Source organism: Parasteatoda tepidariorum, chromosome 9, assembly GCF_043381705.1.
Source record: "Parasteatoda tepidariorum isolate YZ-2023 chromosome 9, CAS_Ptep_4.0, whole genome shotgun sequence".
NCBI lineage: Eukaryota > Metazoa > Arthropoda > Arachnida > Araneae > Theridiidae > Parasteatoda > Parasteatoda tepidariorum.
The window spans coordinates 63,083,333-63,098,121 of NC_092212.1; the positions used below are offsets into that span (position 1 = coordinate 63,083,333).

Consider the following 14,789-nt stretch of genomic DNA (forward strand, 5'->3'; position numbering starts at 1 on the left):
TAGAAGGGGAAAAATCATTATTTAAGTCTGATTTATCATTGTCATATACACGACAAAAAGATATGACATGCATATTGATATTTTTTTATCAACGCTTTACATTTTTATTCGCTTATTATCTGCAAAGGAAAGGTTATTTATCAGTTGAAGCTATCACTTCTACGAAAACTCTTTAAAAGGAATTATTTTATTCAATTCGCACAGAAAGCGATAGGGTTTGTTCATGACTGTAACAACTACTATTACATGAGGTAAGATGAATTGTTTATTTTATTATTTTACTAAAATTTAATTACATCAATACTATTTGCTTTAATTTTTTATGCTCGCATAAATTAGGTAAGTTTAAGTCGTTTGACTGGAACTATACTTTAAACAATTAAATAAAAGTTCCAAAACATTTTTGAGCATTTCAATCGCCAATTTTTCTGAATTGTTCGTTGCATTTTAAATTTAAAAGTAAATTCAAATTGTATTCTTTTTATTTAAACAACTGGATAATAGCTTTTAGAGATGGTTTTAAGTATGATTAAATATGAATAAAGTAAACAAATAAATGCACGAAGATCACATGGTTGTATGTTAAACTAATTTGTCCCAATTGCGTATGTTAGAATGGTTCGAATCAATGAGAAGCAAAGCCATCGTTTGAGTAATATTTTGTAGTTTTGAAGGAGAATTCATTCGTAATTTGCGACTGACAGCTCATACTTTACTGATTTGTCACGATATTTCAAAATAAACTCACTGTTTATAACCGGACCAAGAATAACTACATTTTTGGAATAAATAAAGTGTTTGAAGATAAATCTTTATGTGATTAGCATTGCTTTTAACCACCAATGTTCAGCATAAACATTTGATGAGAGTTAGCTTTTATTTAGTTTTTTTTTAATTTTTTGTAAAAAATATAAAAATTGGCTGCTATTAGCTGGTTTTTATATTGGAGAAACAGAATGTGTGACATGCTTCAGTGACATGATAATTGAATAATATTGAGTATTTGATTTAGTAATCAAGAGGTATTATGTTTTTAATTTAAATGATGGTGAGTATATAGGAAAATAGATCTTTCAACGTTCTAAAAAAGTTTAAAGGAAGGTAAATAAAGGATTTTTAAATATGATACATTTTACTTTATTTTCTCACATTTTATCAAAAAATGCCATTTATATACTAAATTTATATTTGTTAATTTATTAAAATAGCCTGATGTAGAAAAAGGAAAAATGCTGAAATGATCAAAGAAAAAATTTCTTAAACCGAATGTGCATATCTGTTCCATCAAATTTTGTAGATTGCATGTGAGACCAGAACTGTTTGTTACCATTTCTTTCTAACAGGTAGAATTTTGAAATTTTTTCACATTTTTTTTAAAGACTTTATTGCTAGAATGAAGTGTGATAGTTTTTTGATTTGCAAATATATTAGATAATAATAATTTTTAGCAATCTGCCGTACCCTAGACGCTTATTATCATTATATATATATANCAAGTTAAAACTATGGTTACAAAAATCTAATCGTGTGAATGTGAATTTTTGTCAAACATCTACAGCTCATTATATATATATATATATATATATATGTTCAAAATGTAGAGAAAACAAGGGGAAAATTACAGAGCAATGAACAAAGGGGAAAAAAGGATAAAAAGTAATAAAAATAACAAAAAACCAGAAAATAAAAGATATAATCTTCTCATCAGCTCACACGATTATATCCGCAAGAAAGAGTGCTTTCTAATATTGCATCAATATAGCCAAAGCAAAATATATCAATGCAATAGTTTGAGAAGTACTCATAAAATTTTACCAAAAAATTACAACAAATAAAATAGAACACAATAAGTAAAAATATCACGTAAAAACAGAAAATAAAATATAGAGAAAAAACAGAATAAAACATGAGATAAAAACTATAAAGCGAGTAGCGAATTCAAATGAACTTACATGAGCGGAAATTTTTCAATAATGATTTAAAATATTTTCGTAACAAGATTGCCGGATTGCAAAAAATAAAAACAAAAGCGTAAATTGAGCTAAAAGCGTAACTAGGGCAGTTTTGTATTACAGTGCGTTCTTGCTGCATTAAGTGCGTTTGATTTGTTAGTTACCACGGATGAGCCCGAAAATGGATGTGCGCAAAGTAATATTATACGGGATAATTTAAAGAAGTTGACAATAAATAATTTTAGAATTAAAAAAAATATATAAAATAGAAGAAACATGAATTGGCTGTTTTCCACATAATTTCAGCCACGGATTTGCCCGAAATGGATTTGCACATGGAAAACATTAACAAAGAAATTTTTTTAGTAAATAACTTTTGCCACGGATTTGCCCGAAATGGATTTTCACATGGAAAAATTATATAAATTAACATAGAAAATTTTCACCAAATAAGTCCAAAATATACGATTAATTCAATGATTTTATATAGAATTTTATTACTTTAGTTGGGTATCCATTGTTTTTTTTAAATCAAATTTTGAAAGAGTTTATCTGTTTGTTTTTTGGATAAATAAATATCACTACATATTCTTTTAATTCTATTCATTTCATTAAAAATGGTATTTAAATATATATTCATAGAAACATTAGAATTCCAAGTAATTAGTTAATTAATATTAAAATTAAAATCATTTCTTTTATCGTATAAATGAACAAAGCAGATATTTACTTCTTTTAATACCCAAATCCAAAAAATATAAATTAATATTATTATCATGATTACGAAGCAAGATTAATTCCTCGGGGTAAATATTATTTGAAAAAATAGTATAATCTTGAAAATTAAAGATAGTTAAATCATCAATAAATCTAAAAACAAATTTAATACTAAGAGTATAATTTTTTTCATAATAATGCAAAAATAAGTTAGCTAAGATAGATGAATAATTAGATCCTTGCGGTATTCCACTTTTAATGAAATGAGTAGAATTAAAAGAATATGTACTAATATTTATTTATCCAAAAAACAAATAAACTCTTTCAAAATTTGATAAAAAACAATGGATACCCAACTAAAGTAATAATATTCCATATAAAATTATAGAGTTAATCATGTATTATTGTAGATATATTTACTAAAAATTTTCTTTGTTAATTTATATAATTTTTCCATATGCCATTAATAAATCCATTTCCGGCAAATCCGTGGCTAAAATTATTTAGTAAAAAAATTGCTTTATTAATTTATATAATTTTTCCATGTGCAAATCCAATTCCGTCAAATCAGTGGCTAAAATTATCTACTAAAAAATTTCTTTGTTAATTTATATAATATTTCCATGTGAAAATCTATTTCCCGCAAATCCGTGGCTAAAATTATTCACTAAAAATTTTCATTGCTAATTTATATAATTTTGCCATGTGCAGATCCATTTCGGGCAAATCCGTGAATAAAATTATTTACTAAAAAAAATTTTTCCTGTGCAAATCTATTTCGCGCAAATCCGTGGCTGAAATTATGGGTTAATAAGTGAGGCTACGGAAATGTTCAATATGATATCCACATTTTTTTCTTTCGACTTGAAAATGCGAAATAGCATATATGCAACAAATTGAAGTGTTCAGTAAACAAGGAATTGAAGCGTATTGTAAAAGAGTAAACAAGTGAGGGTAAGGAATTGTTCAATATGATATCCACGGTTTCTCTTACTTACTTGAAAATGCACGTAGCATGCAGGCAGACAATAAATTAAAGTGTCCACTACGCAACAAACTGTAGTCTTCTATAGGGAACAAATTAAAGTGTTCAGAAGACAACAAATTGATCTGTTTTAAAATTGAGGCAACAATTGAGGGTATGGAAATATTAAATATGATATCCACGGTTTTCTCTTACTACTTGAAAACCAAAATATCATGTATGCCACAAATTGAAGTGTATGGAAATAAATGTGAAAAGTGTGGGCATGAAATGTTCAATATGATGTTCACGGTTTGTCTTACGACTTAAAATGTCATGAAGCATGTTGGCAACGAATTAAAATGGCCAGTACGCAACAAACTAAAGTTTTCATTAGGTAACAAGTTAAAGTGTTCAGAAGGCAACAAATTGATCTGTATTAAAATTGAGGCAACAATTGAGGGTATGGAAATATTAAATATGATATCCACAGACGACTCTTACGACTTGAAAATACAAAATACCATGTATGCCACAAATTGAAGTGTATTTAAATAGAGGAGAGAAGTGTTTACAATGAAGAATAGTTTATAATTAATAATATTAAAGATTTATATATTTCTCCTGAAAATCAACTATAATTGAAGTGGATCTACTGTTAGGTTTTTCTGTTTTAGTCCGACTTAAAGGCTTGATTGTAGTCAGAGCAAAAACATACGCATATCTTTTAAAAACGACCGCATTTCCATGCCGCTAGGCTAACCCAGGGCTGAAGAGAATAGAAGGGTTAGTTTATTCCTCTCTTAGAACTGAAGCTACGATTTCTCTCCTCATGACGTCACTGTGTACACAGATCTTGGAGATTGCAAGCAGAAATATTATGAAAACTTAGCATCATTCTCCCTGTAAAAATAAGTTCGACTTTTTCTTAAAATTAAATTTCAAACTTTATACAATTAGCACATTATTTCCCTTGAAAAACATAGCTAAAAATTTTTCTTTACCAAAATATTTAATTAAGTACCATTTTAAACTTATAAAAATATCTTACTAGTTATCGCAAATGACGCTATAAATACTTTTTTAAAATTTTCGCTTTTAACTTTTATTATACTAATATTTCTTTGTTATAAACTTTTATTTTTATTATTATTCTACTGTAAAAAATTTTAATACATATATCGACACTTTTTTAGTTACAAATTGTTCGATAACAATAATTTGTAAAGTTGGGTTAAATTTAGAATCCTGAATTTAAAATATGCTGTAAATGGCAATTGGTTTATACTTAATCATTAGGAAACAACAGCCTTAAATGCTAATTAATGTAACAAAATAATAATTTAGATTCATAATAATATTAGAAATTTTACAATTGCTTATAGATGTTTAAATTTAAAAGAAAATAGTTTAAGAATCATACATATTTAGAATAACTACATTAAAAATTACGTTATGAAATTCGGAAAATTTTAACTATTAATTATTTATACTTTTTATTTAAGTTTCTTTTCGTTGACTTTATCCATATTTTAATATGTTCGTCGGCCTTTCTTTTTGAAGTAACTGGGTGGTTTCAATTTACATTGCGAATTCTTATAAAAGTTTTGAAAGACAAAATAAGCACATTGCTGTTTTATTCGCTGCGGGATATCGTCCCTCTAATTCATTTATAAGTTCTTTGATGATACTTTCTGATTTTCTGTAAAACGTTCCATGTACACTTTGAAAATTGTTCTCAAATTCCTGACAAACTTCCATCCATGCTGTTGATGGAACAATTAATCCTCCCAATTAATCTTATCTTATAAGAGAGCACTTGGTAGAGTTAGGACAATTTTAAAAACATTCTAATCGGCAATCTAAGCAAACTTCATAATCTTCTTTCAAGAAATGCTTACTGCATATTCATGCAGATTTTATATAAAACTGGGTTATTTCGTTTGCAACGTTGAAGCCATTCTTTACATAGTTGTTCATTTACTTTAGGAAACACGTTGAAAACTACATTTTTTCCTTTGTGTTTCTATCAGATTTTGCACGTTGCAATCGCACACACTGGCATTTTGTTAATAATTTTAAATTTTTGTAACTCACATAAGGAAACTGAGGAAAATAATTATAGAAAACAGCGAATGTCTTGGAATATGTCACAAAAAAGAATGCTCCAATATTAGTTAGAACTAGTTAGACCGAACTCTTCGTTCTTGAAGTAACAGTTCAAGCGTTGCGCCACCGTGAAGTCACAGGCGAAAGTCGGAGATTTGGCGTGGCGAGAGTTTCCTCAAAAGAGTGAACTAGCCCTTATATTCTCTTTAGCCCTGAGGGTAACCATGAGAGGGTCTCGTGGTTTCAATATCCATGTAACGCAAATGTGGGTGATTTCCATCAAAAAGTTCTCCACAAAGACATATTTTACCCAATATTTGATACAGGAGTTTCATTATCTTCTGTATTACGTACAAAATTACAAAGATACGGAGTAGAAAATTACAACGCTACCTTTAGTAGTCGCAAATTCAAAAATTGGGTCGACTGTTCAACGACGGTTATAAAATGAAATAATTGATTAGCGTTATTTATTAAGTTTCGAAATCAAACTCAAAAACATACTTTGTCGGTATATCAGAATTTCGATTTCAAATGATAATATCGCCACCTCTCGGGAAGTGCAAAGGGAATCGAAAACCATTATGTAATTCATTTTTTAATGATAATTCCTCGTAGAAAAAATTAGTTTTAATTTATTAGTTTTTTTTAATATTCAATAAGATTTTTAAAAAAATTTGAGTTGTAAAAAATGCATATTTTACTTATCTTTTTATTCTGAACCAAAAAATTCCAAAATTTGAACGATATTAGTTGAACATTGTTTGAGAAATTGATTTAAAAGTACAGATTTTTTTTCGAATTTTTATAACTCCGAGAATATTCGACAAAATTTGTTCAAATGCAGTATTTTGCCATTAAAAATTACAGGTTAAAATAATGTAAAAATTTGTATGCATTAGAATTTAAACATTTTTAAATGAAAATAATGACTTGGATAATAATTTCGGTGAATGTAACTAATTAATATTCCTTTTGTTATGCTAAACTAAATTTTTCTCAGAAATGTATCAAGCCGCAATGAAGAAAACACATCGTTCCGTCAGACCCATTTCTTGCAAATTTCCAAGCTAAATTTCTTTATGAAGCTATTATCAACCCCTTTCTTCAAAAATATTTCCTAACCTTTAATTTAAGCTTTCATTCAAGTTATGACTTTAAATGTAAACTTCAAGTCTGTCTATAAAATACTCTTCTTTTCCAACAGTTTAACCATCCATGATGAATAAAACAAAGATGGAATTCGATAGACAAACACAAAAGTTATTCAAGTTGCTAACGAAAACAGAAATTGCGACAATTGACCAGCTTCAGCAGTACAATGAAGGAAATCAGAATCTTTGCATGAAAACTTTACAAGCGATAAAAAAATCCATTAAAACTAATGATGGAGTACTATTTCGAGGATTATGTCGAATCTTGGCATTACTGAGTGATTTGAACATTTTTACCGACTTAATGTCTTGCTTTGATAGCGACGACAATTCTTTTATAAAGTCGAATGTGATAATAATGACTTGCAAATACAACCGATTGGAAATCCTGAATCACGTGCTGAATGAAAATTCTTCTATTCTGAGAGATCTCTCCAGTAAAGACGGTAGAACTTTTCCTTCGCCTGCCGATAATGATGATGAAGGTCACAATGCCTTTTATTACGCAGTACGAACAGGAAATACACAGATTTTAAAGGTTTTGATGAAGAAGTGGCCATTGGATTATTTTTCGACACACATCCAAGAGCTGTGTTTTCTCCTGTCAAAAAGCTTGAGTGAGTTAATACTAAAAAATGTTGATGTATCAACCGAAATGAAAATGTATATACACAGCTTTTTGCTAGACAACTACTTTGAGCAAGTCATTCCATCAGACTCAACTGATTATTCTCATGACGATATCCAGGAAAGTTTGTCACTTATTTTAGAGTATAGTGGTTTAGTTCAAACTATGTACAAAAACAGCGAATCAAAGTATCTGATGGTTTTCTTAGCGAAAAAAATAGCTCAGAATATAATGTTATCCAAAAAAAGACTGAAATCTACATATGATAAAATTCCTTGGGAAGAGATGGAATTTCACTTAATCTCCTTCATCCGGTATCTGAGTAATCAAGGAAGTTACATCAACTGCTTTGTAACAGAGAATGACTTTGTAAAATACCTCACTAATTTCTGTGAGTGCCTGGCCAATGAAACCAAAGAAATTAATTATATGAGCAAAGAAGCGTTAAGTAAGCTTCCTGAAAACGTAAAACATGATGATGTGGTAAGATGCATAATTTCCAAATATCCACAATTTGAAGAATTTTACCAAAATTATCGGATAATTCGTGATCATGAATCTCTCCATATCATTAAAAAATATGTCGACATTATGACAGAAGTAAACAATCTTGAAAATAACGGGAAAACTGTTATTGTTAGAGCTCTGCAAGTTTTGGGAGAAAATTTAAAAAATACACTAGAATCGCCTAAACTGTCTTCTGAAACAAATGACATATTGATGTTGTTTATACCTGACAAAACTAACGCTATTTTAAAATTCTTGCGAGATTCCTTTTCGCATGGTTTCCCTTTAACAACCTGTAAAGACATTGAAGAAATGTATGGCTCTGACTTTTACACATTTGTTCAGAATGACGTGAAAAAATTAGACCACGGAATCACATTAGCACTTCAGAAAATAAATTTTATAACTGTCAGAACATTGTTGGAGAGAGTTTGTGCATGTGAAGACATGAATGAATTCAATGAGATGCTTCGTATGATTCGACTGTTAACTATTAAACCTGATTTAACAAACATTCTACCAAGTAACGCTATTATGAATACATTGGAAAAGCTTATATCTGATTTAAGCGAAATTATAAAGGAAAAATCACATTTTGAAGAAATTATCTTCTCAAAAATAGCAGATATCATTAAATTTGAAAAGAGTCATTTGAAAAATTCAGGGAACGAATTTAAATTAACCATGGCATTGTTAAATAGTGCACACATTGTTCAGAGTCAAATGGGAGGTAGTTTGATTTCTGGAGTAAAGAATTTTATCAGAGAAAAACTAAAATACCTAAAACCTAAAACCATGTTGCAAGGCAAGAGCAGACTGGGATTATTGCTAAATGAGTTAGCAAAGAGCGTAAAAGATAAAATAGAAGAAAGGGATTCATTAAAATTTTATTCCATAATTTCTGAAATTGTTTACATATTTAATAGTGAAGAGCACGAAATTAAAAACTTGCAAGAACTCAAAAAGAACTTTACCAAAACTAAAAAAATAACCATTGATTATATTAGAAAAATAAAAAAGTCTTCAACCACATGTTATCAGGATATCCTGTCAAAGGATATAGCAGCTTTAAGGAAAATTGTATGCGAGCATAATCTATCTGAAAATGACCTGGATTCATTTTTTAGGTATAAAAATAATTTCAAAATACAGGTAGAAATTGAAATGCTTCTATTATCACTTTTGGCTAGCTTAGAGGATTCTGATCATTATTTAATAACTAGTCAGATATCTGACGAAGATGATCCTCTATTAGTTGGCAGATATCTAAGGAATTACTTAGCACATGGAAATCCTGTTGTTGATATTTTAATGGATTCAACTCAGTCAATATTTTTATTTGCTGTGAAGATTATCAAGCACGATATCTATCGGAAAGCAAATTTTGCCATCAAACACAAAACGAATCGATCGAATGCAAAATCTATTGTTGAAAATCAAGAAGGACTGTTTTGTGCTTTTTCTAATGGCTCCTTCAATGATGTGATACACTGGATAAAAAAAGGAGCTGATATCTATGGAAGAGACAGCGACTTGATGACAGCTTTACATTTTGCTTCAAGATCATCTAACATTGATAATGTAAAATTCTTAATTAACCGTGGATTAAATCCAAATGTTAAAGATTTCTGTGATAGAAATATTCTCCACGTCGCTGCAGCTTTGGATCGTATAGACATAGTAAATTATATAATTAAGGAACTAAAAATATCAGTTCATGAAATGTGCAAACAAAATCAAACAGCCCTTCATATTGCGACTGAAAATGGTTGTTTTGACGTTGTGAAAACTTTACTTCAACACTTGGGTACAATTGATGTGGAGCCACTATTTCATACGCCAGTTTTTAAAGCTGTGATTAATGACAATGTGAAAATTGTAGATTTATTTCTTCCTCATATAGAAGATATAAATTCGATCCGAAATTCAGAAAATTTAACGTTCTTACATGTTGCAGCAGATATGGGTCTTCCAAACATGGTGATTTATTTTCTTCATAAAGGAGCAGATGTTAACTCCACAGCAAACAAATTGGTTACGCCTTTGCATCTAGCTTCTTACGCTGGTCATACGGAAACTGTTCAAATATTGATTTCAAAAGGAGCACACATAAATGCTAAAGATATATTTGATAACTGCCCACTTCATTACGCTGCGAGCAATGGACACTCATGTACTGTTGAAGTTTTATTGATACATGGTGCAGATGTAAACGCTTTAGGAGATCGACAACATTTACCCTTGCATATAGCCATTAAGAAAGGACATATCAATGTATTAAAAACGCTAATTAAATACGGTTTAAGCATTAAAGATGTGGCAAAGAATGACGCTTCTTTATTTGAGTATGCCATACCACATAAGAATTTAGAACTGATTAATATTTTAATTGATAACAAAGCGCCCATTAATGCAAGGAATGATAATGATAACACTCCTCTTCATCTAAGCGTACGAAATGGTTCCACAGATATCGTAAGTCGGCTAATCGAATGTGGAGCTGAAATTAATACTTCAAATAAAAATGGTTTAACACCTTTGAGTTCTGCCATAAGACTAAGTTACTTTGAGATAGCGGATAAACTACTACTTGCATCGGCTGATACTCATTCCGTTGATAATGAAGGGCAAACTTTATTGCATATCTGTGCTTTAAATTCTGCACATCTGGTCTTTCTGGACGACTATTGCGAATTAAATAGTATAGAAAGTAATTATAATTTAATTCAATCAAGAAGGCTTGGCGTTTTTAAAAAAATTTTAGAAAAAGGATCTGATATTGAAGTTAGAGATATTTATGGCAGAACATCTTTGCACTTAGCTTGCAGCTCTGGTTATATTGAAATCGTGCAATATTTAATCGATTTAATGACCCACATTGATATCCAAGACAAACAAGGATTTACACCCTTACATTACGCTGTTAACAGTAATCATCCTGAGATAGTTAATATACTGATAGCGAGTGGGAAATGTTCTTTAAAATCCAAAACATTAAAAAGCGATACTGTGTTATGCTTGTCTTCAAAAAACAATTATGCTGAATTAACAAGATTTTTAATTAGTAAAAAAGCAGACGTAAATGATGGTGACCCACTCTTTAAAGCTCTAGTGCGGGGTAACGAGGATATATGCATAATTCTTCTTCGAAATAAATCAATTGATATCGAGAAACAGTTTCGAGGTAAAAGTGAAACTTTACTTCATCTCGCTACCCTCAAAGGCATGGAACGATTGGTGTCTTACATTTTAGACAAAAAGAAAGTTTCCAAATTAACTGACATTAACAATTCTTTGCCTTTGGCAATTCAGAGTGGTTTTGATGATATTGTATCTCTCTTGTTAAAGCATGGAGCTGACGTGAACATTGTCTTTGAAGATGATACTACACCTTTGCATATAGCAACTGCACGAGGTCATTCCAAAATCGTAAGAATATTGTTAGATAGGGGAGCAGATTTCAATAAAGTGACAACAAAATATCCAAGACCCATTGAGCTGGCTGTATGGCAAGGTCATTTCGACTCAGTGAAAATATTTTTCGAGAATACAAATGTAAACGTAAATGAAAAATTAGACGGAAAATACACTTTTTTACATATAGCTGTTGAATGTGGTCACCTAGACATCATAAAATTTCTTATAAGCAATAATGCCACCTTAAATACAGCTGATTGTGAAGGCTCAAAACCAATACACTCAGCAGTTCGAAACGGAAATTTGAATATTGTGAAATATTTTATTCAAATCGATGAAAAAATCTTAACAGAACGTGGCTATCAAAATAGCACGCCACTCCACTATGCTGCTGAAACAGGGCAAACAGAAATTGTTAAATATTTAATAGACAACGGAATAAATGTCAATGAATCTAGAGATGATGGAATAAGACCAATTCATTTAGCCGCAAAATTTGGTTTTGATGAAGTACTCAAAGTACTTCTTGAAAATGGTGCACAGTATGACTGCGTTGACAACATCTTTCATAATACGCCCTTGGATCTTACTGATAATGAAAGTATTAAAAAAACGTTACGAATGATTAAAGAGCTTTTTCTGGCCGTCAAATGCAACAATATTTCAAATTTAAAATCACTGATTGAAAAAGGAGCTTGCATCAATGCGAAGGATTTAAAAGATGCGACACTTTTACATTACGCGGCCTGGAAAGGTTATGCTAACATTATTCAAATTTTATTAGAAAATGGTGGAAAACCAAATGCTGGAGGAAAAAACGACGCCACACCACTTCATTATGCGTCAAAGTATGGCAAACTTGAAGCAGCTAAGACTCTGCTAGAAAACGGTGCTATATATAATGCAATGACAGCAGACACGAAAACTCCTCTTGGTCTAGCTTCAAGCAATGATGTTATTGATCTATTAAAGTTAATAGATCACGCTTTCAAATGTGTGCTGAATTGCAATATTCAGATTTTAAGTACGCTAGAAAACTTGAAAAATTCTTATGCATTAAAATCCGTAGCGTGTGCTAAAAACAAGGAAGGGAAAACTCTAATAACTTGTGCTATACACAATGATTTTCCCAAATTAAGCCATCTAAACAATATATTCTTCAAAAACTGTCAAACATCAAGAGATGAATGTATCAAGTTAACACTTAAGGAAAACTATGATGAAGCTTTAACCAATTTAAACGATTTTCAGAAGAAAACAGCTCAAAATATTGGTTTAGATAATCCAATTTCATTGGAATCCGATGAAATGTCAGCATTTATAATGTATAAACAACAAAAGTATAAACAAGCACTTGATATTTTTGAGAAAATATTCCAAAAAAAGAAGGAGCTCTTTGGCCTCAGCGACGGTCGTACCTTGATTACGCAATTTTTTATTGCAACAATCTTCCACAGCTTAGGTAGATTTCCAGAATCTTTAAAGATTTTTGAAGATGTTTACTCAGAACAAAACAAACTTTTTGGATTAGATCACGTTCCTACTTTGACTACATTATGCCATATGACGAAAGTATTATGTGCACTAGAGCGGCCGCAAGATGCACTGGAAAAAAACAACATTGCACTTAAAAAGTTTACTCAAATGTTTGGTCCAGACAATCCTCTGACAGTACTAGCTCAAGATTGTCTTGGCAATACTTTAACTCACCTGGGTAAATATGACGAAGCTCTGACATGCTATAAATGTGTTTATGAGTACAACAACAGAGTATTAACTTCATCTCATTCGGAAACTCTGTTGGCGCTTTTTAGCATGAGGCGTCTATCATGCCTTCAAAACTTAACTGATAAATCTCTTAAAGAGTTAAGAGAAGTTTTAGAGATTCAGAAAAAAATGTTGGGTTCAGAGCACATGGATACTTTACATACGGAAATGACAGTTGGAGAATTCCTATTCAAGAGCGGTAAATACAAAGAGGGTATCAAAATTTATAAAGACAGTGTTGAAAAACAAAAAGCGATTATGGGAGATAATAATCATTCAGCAGCATTACAATTGGATCAGCAGGTAGAAAAAATGAAAAATTATGTAGATTTGTTGAATTTGCAAAATTCGTCAAATTCGGATGATTTGGACAAAACTAAGCAAGTTCCTGCATCAAACGAGACGCTTATTAAAGAAATGTTCAACTTCGTAACTATTGATTCCGAAGGGAGAACCATTCTTCATTTTGCTGCGAGTGAAGGTCATTTATTTTTAGTAAACGATGCATTAAAGAATGGATGTAATGTTATGCAGACAACCCAAAAGGGAAACACAGCTTTGCACATTGCGTCATCCAAAGGGCACGCTGAAATTGCCGAAAAACTTCTAATGCATGCAAAAGAAAATAGCTCCGATGAATTGACTACATTTGTAAATGCAAGAACAAGGAATGGTGGCAATTCTGCATTGCACGCCGCTGCAAGCTTTGAAATCGTAAAGATTTGCCTAAAGTACGGTGCCATCTATAACATACGAAATAAGGATGGAAAAACGCCAAAAGATTACACCACAGTAGAAGAAATTTCTGATTTTCTACAACTTGTTGAAGAACTTTTTATTGGTGCTTCCATTGGAGACATCAAGTTGATATCCAAATTAGAAAATCTGCAATCCGAAGAAAAGTTGGCAGTTTCAAATGCGAGAAATGAACAGAACCGCAGTTTATTCCAAGTTGTTGTGACTAACGGACACAAAAATATTGCTGAATGGATTAAGCTTAACCTTTGATCTTGAAATAAAGAAAGTACGAAATTGTTTTGAAAACTAGTTATGGAATGTAGTAATTTAAGATTTCCGTCTTGGTTTTATTCTTTGTTCATTAACCATGCATTGTTATAAAAACGGATCATTCTTATAATTTTTGAACTATTGACCTGTTCATTCTTTAAAGTGACATGGCTTAAATTATGTATAACATTGATATGCTTATTTTGACTCAAAAACTTAATTTTAATGAAGAAAGGTACCTTTTTTCCTACTAATTCCTTAGACAGAAAACTTTATTGTTATTTCAAAACTATATTGCTTTGTATTACTATACTACTGTCGGCATGTTTTTTCGGCAGTTAAAGCATCGGATGATACAACTATGTAGCTAAAATGTTTTATTAAAATGTTATTTAGTTTTATTTTTCTGTTAATTTTGTAATAATATAAAAGTATAAAATTGTGTATGCATGATGTGATTATAACACAGAGGAACAAATTTTGTGTTGCATTTATTCAAAAGCCTGATCTTGCTTAATTTAGGTGTGAGGATTTCGAATAAAAAAATTAGTTTTTTTCCTAAAGCT

The 14,789-nt window shown here is 30.5% G+C and overlaps 1 protein-coding gene across 1 annotated transcript in view; it reads left to right on the plus strand.

The window, feature by feature from the left end:
* Positions 1 to 200: 200 nt before the first annotated feature.
* The window catches only part of LOC107440006 (uncharacterized), a 30,247-nt gene continuing 15,658 nt past the window's right edge, over positions 201 to 14,789 (plus strand). The window contains exons 1-3 of the mRNA XM_043052028.2: positions 201 to 251; positions 1,209 to 1,343; positions 6,950 to 14,221. Of these exons, the coding sequence (XP_042907962.2) occupies positions 6,961 to 14,221 (7,261 nt within the window). The 5' untranslated portion in view covers positions 201 to 251; positions 1,209 to 1,343; positions 6,950 to 6,960. The remainder of the gene's footprint in view (positions 252 to 1,208; positions 1,344 to 6,949; positions 14,222 to 14,789) is intronic.